Source organism: Catharus ustulatus, chromosome 3 (genome assembly GCF_009819885.2).
Source record: "Catharus ustulatus isolate bCatUst1 chromosome 3, bCatUst1.pri.v2, whole genome shotgun sequence".
Classification (NCBI taxonomy): Eukaryota; Metazoa; Chordata; class Aves; order Passeriformes; family Turdidae; genus Catharus; species Catharus ustulatus.
This window is the reverse complement of record NC_046223.1, coordinates 108,989,315-109,001,799: the sequence shown is the minus strand read 5'-3', so window position 1 is coordinate 109,001,799 and position 12,485 is coordinate 108,989,315. Positions and strand designations below refer to the sequence as shown.

The following is a 12,485-nucleotide window of genomic DNA, read 5'->3' as shown; positions in this document are numbered from 1 at the left end:
GCGGGAGCCCCCGCGCTGCCTCCGCGCCCTGCCCCGCGCCCGCCGCCACCCGCGGCTCCCGGCCACGCTCCGGGAGATCGTGGCCTTTCCTGCCCCTGGCTGACTCTCCCTTTTCATCTCAGTCCGGGCCACTCCAGAGAGGGCAGAGTCCACACGCTCCAATCCTTCACCGCGGCAATCAGCAAAATCGGAGGGGGAGAAGAAACCAGGCAAAGCGAAGCAGAACATATATATACACACACATTTATATATATGTATCCCTGGTGCCACAGATAGCAGGGGCGTTACGCCTTGCCCCAGGAGGCGTGAGGACAAGGAGGGGAATGCTGAGTGCACTTGTGCCTGCTCGCCCCTGAGTGTCTGCCGCCGGGGCTGCTCCATCCTCCGGGTGAAGCTCCGGGAGCGCAGCAGCTTTGGAACCTCCGAGCGCTGCCGGCTGCTCAGCCCCGCTCCCGCTTCCTCTCCCCGGGAGCGCCGGGAGCTGCAGGGCTGCCGAGCGGAGGAGGCTTTGCCCAGCCATCCCCCACCCACTGCTCTGCGTTCGCCAGACTCCAGGGGCGATGGAGCCCCTGCACTCGCACGAACCTCCCCCTGCTCCGCCGGAGCCGCTGCTCCCTCCAGCCCCGGCGGAGGAGGATGCTTCGGGAGTAGCGCAGTCGTTCCTTCCCAGTAAAATAAGTTTTAAGGGACGACCGCAGTTCCCCGGTGGGCATAAAGTCCCATGGAAGCAAAAGGGAGTTTTATCCCTCCCGTGGCTGTGGAATGAGGCCGGGAATCGTTTTTCTTGCAAAGGTTAAGTGGGTGAAGCTGGGTATCCCAGCTGCAGCAGGGAAGAGCAACATCAGTCACGCTATGTAACCTTCTCTCAGCACGTGTAGGTGCATCCAGGGATGATCGGCACCCAGAGGAGCGTGAACCAGAGGAGGCGCGATCCCCAGTGCCCGTGGTGCCCGGGGTCAGCCCTTGGACCCAGAACTCGTTAGAGGGAGGTGACAAGCTCCACAGGTTCCCCACGGGAGGGACGGGGAAATGCCCTCAGGTGTAGTCCCCGTTCCCCCTGAGTCTGCTCCACAAGGGTCACCAAGCCGCTCCCCCGGTGCCGGTTCGGGCACCGACACCGGCACCGGCGGCACCGGGGCGAGGCGGCAGCGCCCGACTCCTGCGCTGCGGAGCGCAGCGGAGAGGCAGCCCCGGTGTGCTGGGAGCGGGGGGCTGCCCGGGATACTGCTCCTCGAAAAACGGGGTGCACACAACCGGGGGCCTTGGACTTGCAGACACGTGGGACAGGAAAGGGACGGGGATGGTTTTGGGAAGGGGATACAGGTGGGAAATAGGAATGGGGGCTCCGGTCTCGCCAGTCATCCCACAGGTTTCTCTTGAAACGAATTGGGTTTCGCTGACACGTCTAAATCCTACAAACGTGGCTAGCTTTGGGAGCAGATGCCTCCGCTTTTCACAATTCTCTTGAAGTCGTAACATTCCTAATCGACAGCAGATCTTCGCTGTGGAAAAGCGCAGCATATTCCCTGCGTGTCAGAGTGGTTTTGTTCCCCGTTCCCGGTATTAGGTTCCCCTCCGCTGCAAGTTGACATAATGCAAATTAGCAAGGGACATCATAAAAATGCATTCGAGAATAAAGGTTTTGGAACAACATAAGCTTCATAATTTAAACATCAGATATTTTAAACAAATGCACTTAACAAGACAGTTAACCTGAAACTTCAGTTCTATCGCCAGTGGGTTGACAAGTCCAAATATTTTTATTTTTTAACAAATACGTAAATATCAGATGACACATTATCCAGGCAGTTTTCAGCTACAGCTTCCAGGACAACTCTAGAACAGAATGATATCCCAACGACCTGCTTTGATTATAAACTATTTTCGCGTGGGAATATCTTTTTTGTGTGTGTCTCCCTCCCCCGTAGACAATGAGATCATTTACTGCTACTCATTTCAATGTTTAAGTATTTATTTCGGAATTAAGGGTTTTGTATCTGGAAGTGCATGGTTTTTATTTTGTTCCCTCAAAGGCAGCCACGTGCAGGTATCATAGCTGGTTTTGTGCTTACCGTCTCAGCTAATCCGCTATTTCTCTAAAGAGAATTGTGATTTTTGTTTTATTAGTGCATGCACCCACCCTAAGCTATAACAAGATTTTTCCTATGGAAAAAGATACATCTTCAGTTAGAAGAGCCTATCTGCGGTCTGTATCTTGGTCTGGGGACACTTGGGAATCTTACATGCGTGTTCAGGCAACTGGACTTAAACCATATTTGAAAATGCAAACTTATTCAAAGAAGTCAGTTTACAGCAGCGGGCATAGGATCACATTCTCGACAGGAATGAAAAAAAAATTAGGTTTAGGGGTTTGGGTTTTAAGGGTTTTTTCTTTTTTTTTTTCTTCTTTTTCTTTTCTTTTTTTGCTTTCGCGGGTTGGGGGTTGTGTGGTTTTCTTTTGGATTTTGGGGTTTTTTATGCGCATGTGTGGGTATGATAAAGAAAGAGAGAAAATAACAGCACGAAATGACAGAGAACTGAAGAAGAACCGGGAACGTCTTTGCTTCGCCTCTGCCTCATAAAAATGCCACTCGTTTACAAAAAAAAAGGGAACGAAAATTTCTTCGCCTGCCTGGAGTAGAGTGCAATGCTGGACCCCAAATTGTTCATAAAAATAGAGAGGCTTTGGGGTTGAAATGGCAGGGCTTGCCACGCTACTGTCATGTTCATGAGCACTTATTCTGCAGGATGATAACCTAGTGTTTTCTTGTTGCTGTTTTGTTGATTTTAGTTTTATTTGTTCGCTTGTTTTTCCTTCGGAGAGGGTAAAAAAAAAAATTAAAAAAATTTAAAAAAAGAGAAAAGGTGTAATTAGAGGAGTGTCATGAACAATAAAAAGACACATGCGTCCCTGAGCACGGTACCGTGTTATCCTGATGGATCTGTCTTCGCTCGCGTATTATATTACCCTGGCTTCTCGGGACAATGTAATACACCCAAGCAATTTTTCCCCCTTCACGGATCTAAAGGAGTGTGAACGGATGGATGAATAGAAAAACAAATAACCGAGGAGATTACGGCCTCAGGATTAATTATAAAGCCCGTTTAACCTTTTTCTTTCGAGGGTTATTTTGCTTTTCCTGTGTCGCCTGGGCAGTCGCCCCGGACGCAAGCCCAGTTTTGCGGCTCCCTGTCCGCGGGGAATCCGCGGAGTTTCGCACACCGTGAACCCCTCCGGGCGCGGGGAGAGACCCTCCCGGGCCGTGGGAGGAAGGACAGGAGGAAGGCACCCAGTTCAGGGGCGCTGGGGAGGAAAGCGGGGATCTGGAGGGATGACGGGACGGGCGGAGGAAGCGCCCTCCCGGGGGTGGACCCCTCACAGGTAAGCGGCTCCCGGGATCCTCTCTGAGGATCTCAGAGAGGCAGAACCACTTGAGATCTCTAAATCCATCCAGCGGGAGCAGATCCCTCCCTCCATCCTCCCCCCACTTTTTCATTCTCGCTGCCTTTGTCCCCCTCCTGCCCTCTGGGCAGGTCCCGGTGAGTCCTGTCCCGCGGCTGCTCGGCGGGGAGGGGGCGCAGCGCGGCGGCCGGGAGCGGTGCGTTCGGCCCGCTTCGGCGCGGTTCGGCCCGGTTCGGCGCGCTTCGGCGCGGTTCGCAGCCCTGAGGTGCAGAAGGGAGCGAAGGGCCGGATCGGCTCAGGCAGCGCTGCCGCGCAGAGCCGCCGGGGCAGCGAGCGTCGCGTCCCGTCCTGTCCCGTGCCGTGCCTTGCCGTGCCGTGCCGCGGAGCTGCGCGGGGAACCCCCGGGAGGACGCTCCGCCCGGGGCCGAGCGCAGCAGGCCCTGGGGAGACGCTCCGGGGGAGGCTGCGGGAGCGGGGCGGGGGGGCGAGGTGAGAGCTTTGCGGGCTGCGAGCCCCGGGCTGCTGCGCCGCCGGGAGAAGCGGGTTGAAAAGTTGGTTCTTCCCAGCCAGAAACTTTCTCCCTGCGTGCGCATGCCCGGAGTGCGGTGGGAGGTTGAGGGGGGAGCTGGGAGGGGGGGTTGAAATAAGGAGGAGGCAGGAGGGAAGGGATCGGTTCAGTCTGAGCGCGACTGCTCCCGGGCGCGTTCGCACTCCAGCGCACGCAGCCGGCTCCGGGAGCAGGAGCGGGGAGAGCACCTGGACACCTGGCCCCGCTCGGATCTGCTGTACCCGCTGGAGGAGCAGTGGGGTGGGTGGGGTGAGCTGTGCCCCCCAGGGCCAGCACAGACACTGACCTAGCCCAACGTTTTTTTTTCCCTTTTTTTTTTTTTCTTTTTTTTCCCCCTATTTTTTTTCCCATTATTTTATTTTACCAGCTCCAATTTAGCCCAGGATCTTTTAACTGCTGCCAGCGGTGGAGCACAGATCGGGATTAGGTAAATAAAAAGAACAACTCATTCTGTTTGGTTTTTGTTTGCCAAGCCTCGGGGGTTGGGGATATCGATTCAAATACTTCCTTTGCTCTACCTCCTTTCTTTCTTTGCCTCCATCCCCTCCCACGATCCGCTGGATGGTGCAGAAGCGTGGAAATTGTGGTTCACGTGAGGAGGACTGTTCTCTTTGGGGCGGGCGGAGGGCTGGGGTAAGCCTTCACACGGGTCTCGGATATTTTGATGCTATTTAAAGATTTGTCCTCCCCTTTCAATGTTGTCTCTCCCCCCTTGCGGAGAAGCAGTGTTTCTAACCCGAGCTAAAAAATGACACATGCGAGCAAAACAGAAGCCTGCGTGTCCTTTACGGCCTTGAACTTCCAGCTTTTCTCCTTTCTATTACTGGCTTTTCTCTCCTCATCTTTCTCTTCTGTCTTTATTTCTGCGAGGTTCCTTTTTCTCTTTTTTCCCTTTTCTTGCAACTCCAGTGTTTCAGGATCCGAAAAGCCTTCTGTCTTTCTACCCAAGGCCAGAACAGAAACGAGCCTGATGTTTGTATTTGTCTGGGTAGATCGAAACAAGTTCAGCGCAGGAGAGACTAAACTCCTCTCGTGGCCGAGCCTATAAAGTGTCAGTGCAAAGCCGAGGATTAGGGTATGGTTGTTGTGGTTGGCTTTTGGGAGGGAAACCATAAAAATAGAGCATTTTGGAGATTATCGTAGCGCCGCAGGAATTGTTCGATAAATCGCGAGCCGGGCAGGAGGGTCCCGGACAGGTGCACAGTAGATCCAGCTCAGTAAGTGCGGGGGCAGATGAGAAGGGCCCGAGCCTGAGGCAGCGCCGGGCCCGGGGTGCAGCTCCGCGGCTGCGGGCGGGGATGCGCCGTGCCCCGGCTGCCCCGGGGCTCTCACCGCAAAGCCCGGCCCTACCCGCGGCTGTGCGGCCAGCGAGGAGCACAGAGGCGAGGGATCCTCCCTGCACCGGGAGAGAGGAAGGACGATTTATTCCCGCGCAGGAGAGGCACCGGGAGTTTCTCTAGGGAGAAAGCGAGGGTGAATCTTGTGCTGGGGACCTTTCAACACCCGAGGGGGATTGCAAAAGCACACACGCAATACCCCCCAAACCTACCTAAAAGCTTCTGCGGGGGGAAGGTGGAGGCTTGGCCCCTGCGGCCGTCCCGCGGCACCCACCCACGCCCGCCCGGGGCCGCGCTCCCGCCCGTGGCCTCGCAGCCGCTGTCCCTCCAGGGGCCGAACACGGCGATCTTTGCTGTTCTGGATTAATCCTGCCCCGGGCAGTGTGGCCATCGCCGGTGCACTCGGCCCCCGGTTAGTATTTGCTATTATTATTTGAGAAACTGAAGCCCATCTCACTGAGCCGCGCTCGCGGTGGTGGTCTGGGGAGACTTGTCAACACCGATTTCGTGATAAAATGTGAATGATGATTTTATAAGGATTGAGCGGAGATATCCAAGGCACACGCTGACTGAGTCCTTCCAGTCCTCATTAATGTTAGCAATTAACTCTTTCACGCTCAATTAGCCCCAAATAAACCTGCTTTAATAGATTCTGCACACTTCATTAATACTTTGAATAAATCTGTGCTGAACAATGTATTTTATTCCTCAAGAGCACCACGCTCGAATAATGCGGAGCGAAAGGGCACTTGTATTCCCTTTCCACTTAGTTTCCCAAACACAGACAACGTGTAAGCTCCATCTCCTCGCTTTGACTTTAGGAAGGGAAATTTTCTTCCCCTTAAAGGAGACAAAAATAAATAGCCGACCTGGTGGCAAAATGTTGCACACCGATGCGTGCATCCAAAAGAACGGGGCTACCAGACCTGAAAAAATTCAGGCAAAACTGGGGAACTTTTTTTTGACAGAAGAACCTGATTACTGTAGTTTGAGGTTCTCGCAAGAATGCATCATTTTATGCCCGCTACTTTATCATGTTTGTAAAAATAAGCAACGTTCTCAGGGTAATTTACCTCCTCCATTCTTCCATGTGGAACTAATTAGCAAACCTCATTATTTATGAGTCAGGTATTTAATGTAACAAATATCCCTTTCAAAGGACACATCGGAAATTGATAATTCAATATAGAAAGGAAAAATACTGACTAACCACAAGATTAGTTAAAAACCCATCTAATTTCGCCTCTTGCTATGCTACCAGAAGAAAGCCGGGTAAATATTTTTTTTCTGGGCATATAGAGTAGGTAGAATTTAATCTGGAAGGTTAGGATTGAAATGGTCTTAAAACAGTGGCAACTGGACAATAGTATTACCGTATCTTCACTCAGGGCAAAGGGTAAGAAAGCTGGAGACAGATGCAGACTTTCAAGTTTATGTTCCTCTTTTGCAGGGTAAATTTATCTTGGCATGAGTGGGTTTTGTTTCAGTCAGAACACAAGTGGTTTGTTCTTAATTACTCACCGAGCTACTTTGTGTTAAAAAAGAAAACCCCGCACAGTTTTATTGCAATGGGGGAATTCAAGCAGAGAACTCGCGGGGTCTTCTTCTCTTAAAAAAAAAAAAAAAAAAAAAAAAAAGGGAACAAGACCCGATAACGATCTGTTTACATGAAGCAGAATTAAAGGTGGAGGTGACACCGAAATCAAAGAAACGTTGATCTCTGCGGGCAAGTTGGAGACCAGAGAGTTACTACACTGTGAAACACATTTGCTTTGATGTCCCGAAGTGAGGGGACTTCTTTATGAAATAGCCTGCTCTTCATCCATATTTTTGAGTATCCTCATCGTACAGAGCAAAAGTGCAGCTTACATTTCTGGAAAAGTGCCAAGAAACTTGTAGTAACATGAACACTGCGCTCCCACCTCCTTTTTTTCTTCTTATTTTCTCTCTCTCTCTCTCTTTTTTTTTTTTTTCTCTGTTGTCTTTGGCTTTTTCATCTTTTTAAAATTTTTATTTTGTTTTAATTTAACAGACCTACTCTAGCAAAAAAACAAAAAACTGCGAGCGCAATGGATACTATTATGACCTGACTATTTTTCCTTGGTTTGTGCCTTGCTCTTTATTGGGAACATTGAAATATAATTTTAAAAATGTTTTCAAGTGAGAATTTACTCATATTGACATAATAGATTTCTGCTTATGTATTCTATACTAAGTGTTTTCTAAGGATAGAAAAGAAAGAGGAATAAGCTTCATTTGCAATAGTTTGCTTCATGTTTGAGAGATCTAGAGCTATCTAGACAGGGAAACACACACAGAAACGAACAGACATTTTCAGGTACCCAGACGAGAGGACAAGTGTTTTCTGAGCACTTTGTCCTCGGGGTCATCAGCTGAGGCATTTGTGCTGTGATGTGGACAAGCTTCGTGTATAGGCAGCACTAACTAAATAAAAGTATATTCCCAGTAGAGCAACAAAACAGTCTGGCTGGTTCAACAGCCCTAAGTAGTTTAGCAAAAATACTAAAAACAAAACAAAACATAACAACAAAAAAAAAACCCAAAGCAAAATAAAATTAAAAAAAATAGAGAGGGGAAAAAAGAGGAAAGGTAGGAGAACAGAAAATACAAAGTGTTGCATTTTCCAATCAGTCACTATCAGAAATGTATCCAATTGGAAAACAAAAAATGTCACAATCTCTTATTCTGGGTCATTGCAGTGGAATTCCTCTAAGGTTTGAGTCCCTCTTCCTGCTGCTGATTTATGTAAAGCAGAGTGAAAGGTGGGCCTGGAGTACAGAGCTGCCCAGAGTTAGCTTCTCCCCTCTCACACCCTCCCAGCTGCAGCTCCTCTTTCCAGGCAACAGCGCACATATAAATCAGATTTGTTTCCCTGGTCTTTAGACCTCTTCCACCACCAATTTCCACACCCCCAGACTTCTAGCTCAGAGGACAATTACTGCTGTACTTTGCTGCCTCCATTTCTCCAGAGGCTTTACTGTACACATGGGGATGAAGTCTAATCCGAATACTGCAAGGACCTTTCTGGAGTCCCCCGTGGGGATCTTGGGGGAACCAGCGTGACTCAGCAGGAACCCTGTCAGGATCTTGTAAGGATCATGTGGGCACCCTGCAGCAAACCTGGGGGGATTCTGGCAGAAAATAGCCTCACTGAAGGCAAATCCCAGAGCTCACTGAGGTTAGCTATGATCTAAGGGAGTACAAGTTGAGGACTGTGGAGTAAAGAGGAGGCTCTCTGGGCTGCAGGGATGTGTTGCTTCCAAAAGCCATGGGTGCTCTCTCACACCCACAAAGGGAGGAAGCTGCGTCCCCACCAACAACCCTCGGGAAGCATCTCCTGCCAAATGGTTGACAGCAGCTGGGGCTGAATTTTCAGGACTGGGCCAGATGTGCCTCAATGCTGCTGCCTTGTAGCATTTTCCCCTCCGTCTTGTGGGGTGGGATGGGTAGGGATCAAGCCCACAGGAGAGTCTAGGGGCTTGGCAGACCCTGAAACACAGACCAAAGTGGTGGCACCCAGCCCAGGGAAGGGCTGAGGCCCTGCAGCTGCTGGTCTGGGTGCCCCATGGGAAGGGTCTCCCCAGTCCTTGTATTTCAGCCTTTTGAAAGGCTCTAATTAAGCAATTGCTTAGATTAGGATGTGGGCTTGAAGCCAGGCACTTCTCCCAGGGAAGAGCAAATGGCACTTCAGATTTGTCACCCGAATTCACCATTTTTCACATTTCTTTTTGCAGTACACAGGAGAGAGGGCTTTGGCTGGTATTTTCCCCAGAATGTTTTTTTTTTTTCCACCAAAATTATATTATTTTTTTTGAAAGAGGGAGCGCATGCAGTTCTGATCATCCAAGTGCCTCCATCATCTCAGAGTTTTGGCTAAGGCCAGACTTCAGGGAGCTGAGCAAACCCAGGGGGAGCAAGTTCTGTGCCTTTCCCTGTGTTACCTAAAGACTCAGCGCTAAATGCAATTTCTGTGGACAGATGTAGTGGGCGATATCTCACTATTTTCTAAAGGCTGAGGTCACCCAGGAAGGGATTTTAAATTACTGAGAGTTGACTGAGCTTTTTGGGCCAAAATAGCATCCATGTACAGGATCGGCACAGCAAGGGGATATGGCTTGGAAGTGAATGATTGTGGATAAAATACATTTGTGTGTGAGAGAGAGAGAGGGAGAGGGAGAATCTGGGGACACACAGTAAAGACCTCTCTAATTCCAAGGCAACCTCCTCCTGTGGCTTTGGAGAGGTATATTGACGAGGGGTGAGGTAAGGCACTTTTATTTTCATGTAAATCTACCTCTCCCCTCTTCCCTCCTCCATCTTTATTTTCCAGATATTTTCCTCCCCTGTTCCCAAGATCCTCCTCCTGAGCGGCCACCATGGGAAGTAAAACCCTGCCGGCCCCAGTGCCCATCCATCCTTCCCTGCAGCTCACCAACTACTCCTTCCTGCAAGCATTCAACGGGCTGCCCGCCGTGCCCTCCGACCACCTCTCCAACCTCTACGGCTTCAGTGCCCTGCACGCCGTGCACCTGCACCAGTGGACTCTGGGCTACCCGGCCATGCATCTGCCCCGCTCCTCCTTCTCCAAAGTGCCCGGCGTCTCCAGCCTGGTGGACGCGCGGTTCCAGCTGCCGACCTTCCCGCTCTTCCCACACGTCATCCAGCCCAAGCAAGAGGCTGCCAACATGACCCTCAAAGCCAAACCCCGCTTTGACTTTGCCAACTTAGCAGTGGCTGCCACGCAAGAGGACCACTCTAAACTGGGACAGGCAGACAGTCAGGGCTCACCTGCTGGGCTGGGGTCTTTGCTTGAGGTGACTAAACTCTCACCAGAAAAGAAACCCACGCGGGGAAGGTTACCGTCCAAAACCAAGAAGGAGTTTGTGTGTAAATTCTGTGGCAGGCACTTCACCAAGTCCTACAACCTTTTGATTCATGAAAGAACCCACACCGACGAACGGCCCTACACATGTGATATTTGTCACAAGGCTTTCAGAAGACAGGATCACCTGAGGGATCACAGGTAAATGTGTATTTTTTCCCTGTACGTTTTCCCTTGTGTATTTGTACTCTCTCAGTTAGCCATCTACATACAATATTTTTATAAGAAAAGTTAAGTACCCATCCAACCTAGAGTGTTCACTCTAGTTTTTTCCTCTGCCCACTGCTAGTGGAAAAGCCCAGGTAACTCACAGTGGAAGATATACCCTCACTCTATAAAGACAACATTCACAACCTCCTTTTTAGATTCCACAGATGTTTTCATCCTCCATTTGCATCATGTGTCCTCTGCCTCTATGATTATTCAGAATTGTCGTGAAGCCTGGTGACCCCAAAGTAAGAGAGAAGTTATTTTTTCCCTGAGAAAGGCACCCTATAACCCTCTGATGCCCCCCGTCTCTTGCACACATTCATACAGACAATTGCCCAAGCGCCACACTCCAGACTCTCAGTCCTCAGCAGTAGGTGTAAGAAGTGTCCAGCATATTCCCCCTCACTGCTGAGTTTAGGCCAGTTATTTCTGACATCTCAATTGTTTTTTCTCTCTTTAGATATATCCATTCTAAAGAAAAGCCTTTTAAGTGTCAAGAATGCGGGAAAGGATTTTGCCAGTCCAGAACACTAGCGGTCCACAAGACACTGCACACGCAAGTAAAGAACTGAAAACCTGCCAAACTTAAGTGTTGAATCTCCAGCTTCTATGAACTTTTCTTCCCCTTCAGACTTCACACCAAAACTAGAGCAGAAACAAAACTTTCGGGATGGGAGCACTGGACTTTATGCTTTGTTTTTGTTTCTACTTTAAAAAGGGCGAAATCTGCACCCCTTCAATCCCCTGTCCAAGAAATTAACTTCCTAAGTCGTGGGTGAAAAGATTATTTTGCATTAAAAATATACAAGAATGATACAGAGAGTGCTAGCTGACTTGTGTGGCTTTGATAACTTTATGCCAAAAGGTGGTGCTCACGTGTTGGACAGGAATCTCTTTAAAACCAAACAAAAACCCACAAGACACCCCCGACCAATCCCCCACCTAAAAAAAATCCCCCAAAAACAAACCAAAAATTGTAGCTTCCAAAAGTATTACTTAAGAAAATCCAAACTCTTTATTTTATACTTTTTTTTTTTTTGACTGTATAAAGCTTCTTATTTTTACACTTCAGGAAATACAAAGAATTCCAGAAGACGATTAAGAACTGAACGGTGGTTTTTCATCACAGCACCATTAGACAAGGAGAGGGGGCAACTTGCAAATCTCATTTGCTAGTTTCTTTTCAGAAAAGGAGAAGAAAATTAATGTTTGGAAATGACCTAAGTCTCTCAAGTGGGGAGTCCTATCATGCGTTAGAAAATGCATCCAGATCTCAGACGCACGGGTTCCTGGTGTTGGGACAGATCAGTGTTCATGAGACATGGAGACCTTTTTTATTACCTTGTGGTCTGGTGTGCTGTGAGGAAGTTTGTAACTTCTGGACTTATTTAAAAACCCAGAGGAAAGAAAGATGGCAATACGTCAAACTGACGGTATGCACAACGTGGTTTTAGTGGTACTTAAAGTCTTCGTGTGTCCTGGTGTGAGAGAACAAATCTCAACTTGAGAGCGTATTTTTTAAATGCTGGCTTTCTGAACAGTGTATTCAAATTAAGAGACATTCCAATAAGTTCTGTTTATTAAAAAAAAAAAAAGTTGTATGGCTGTTTGGCACTTTATGCTGATTATTGGTAATTGACATTTATCACTGGATTGTGTGTGGTTTTTAAGTATTAAAATAAATTGTTATTTTACAGGCAAGTCCGCATGGACTACATATGTGTTCATTTGGTTTCTGATCTCTTCCCTGGTAAATTCTCTTTGTCAATATTCAGAACCTTTTTTTTTTCTTAGTTAAGTTTTTATTTCTTCAGTGGTTGTGTCTACCAGTCTTGAAAAGTTTGGATCTTTTTTCTGTGCATTAGCTTTCCCCCTCCAAATTTTCCTTTTCCTCTCCTTTTTTTTTTTATTATTTTATTTTTATTTTTATTTTTTTTGGTAAGGCTGACAAAAGTAAACATCTGCGGAGAGTCAAATAATTTTGCTGCTAGTGAGGAAAAAAAACAATCGTCTTGGGTAACTAAATCGTGGGTATTAGCTGATAAGATTAGGTGTCAGAAGCGT

At 48.6% G+C, this 12,485-nt stretch overlaps 1 protein-coding gene across 1 annotated transcript; it reads left to right on the top strand.

Annotated features, from left to right (window-relative positions):
* Positions 1–4,095: 4,095 nt before the first annotated feature.
* Positions 4,096–10,993, top strand: LOC116994135 (protein odd-skipped-related 1-like). The gene is made up of 3 exons (XM_033055595.1): positions 4,096–4,398; positions 9,660–10,352; positions 10,882–10,993. The coding sequence occupies exons 2-3, from the start codon at positions 9,706–9,708 to the stop codon at positions 10,991–10,993; spliced, it is 759 nt and encodes a 252-aa protein (XP_032911486.1). The 5' UTR covers positions 4,096–4,398; positions 9,660–9,705.
* The last annotated feature ends 1,492 nt before the right edge of the window (positions 10,994–12,485 follow it).

Bases quoted from the DNA above. Each gene is read 5' to 3' on its own strand.
- LOC116994135 (XM_033055595.1), top strand. From the start codon at position 9,706: ATGGGAAGTAAAACCCTGCCGGCCCCAGTGCCCATCCATCCTTCCCTG. The intron at 10,353-10,881 runs GTAAATGTGTAT...TTCTCTCTTTAG, and splicing joins GATCACCTGAGGGATCACAG to ATATATCCATTCTAAAGAAA.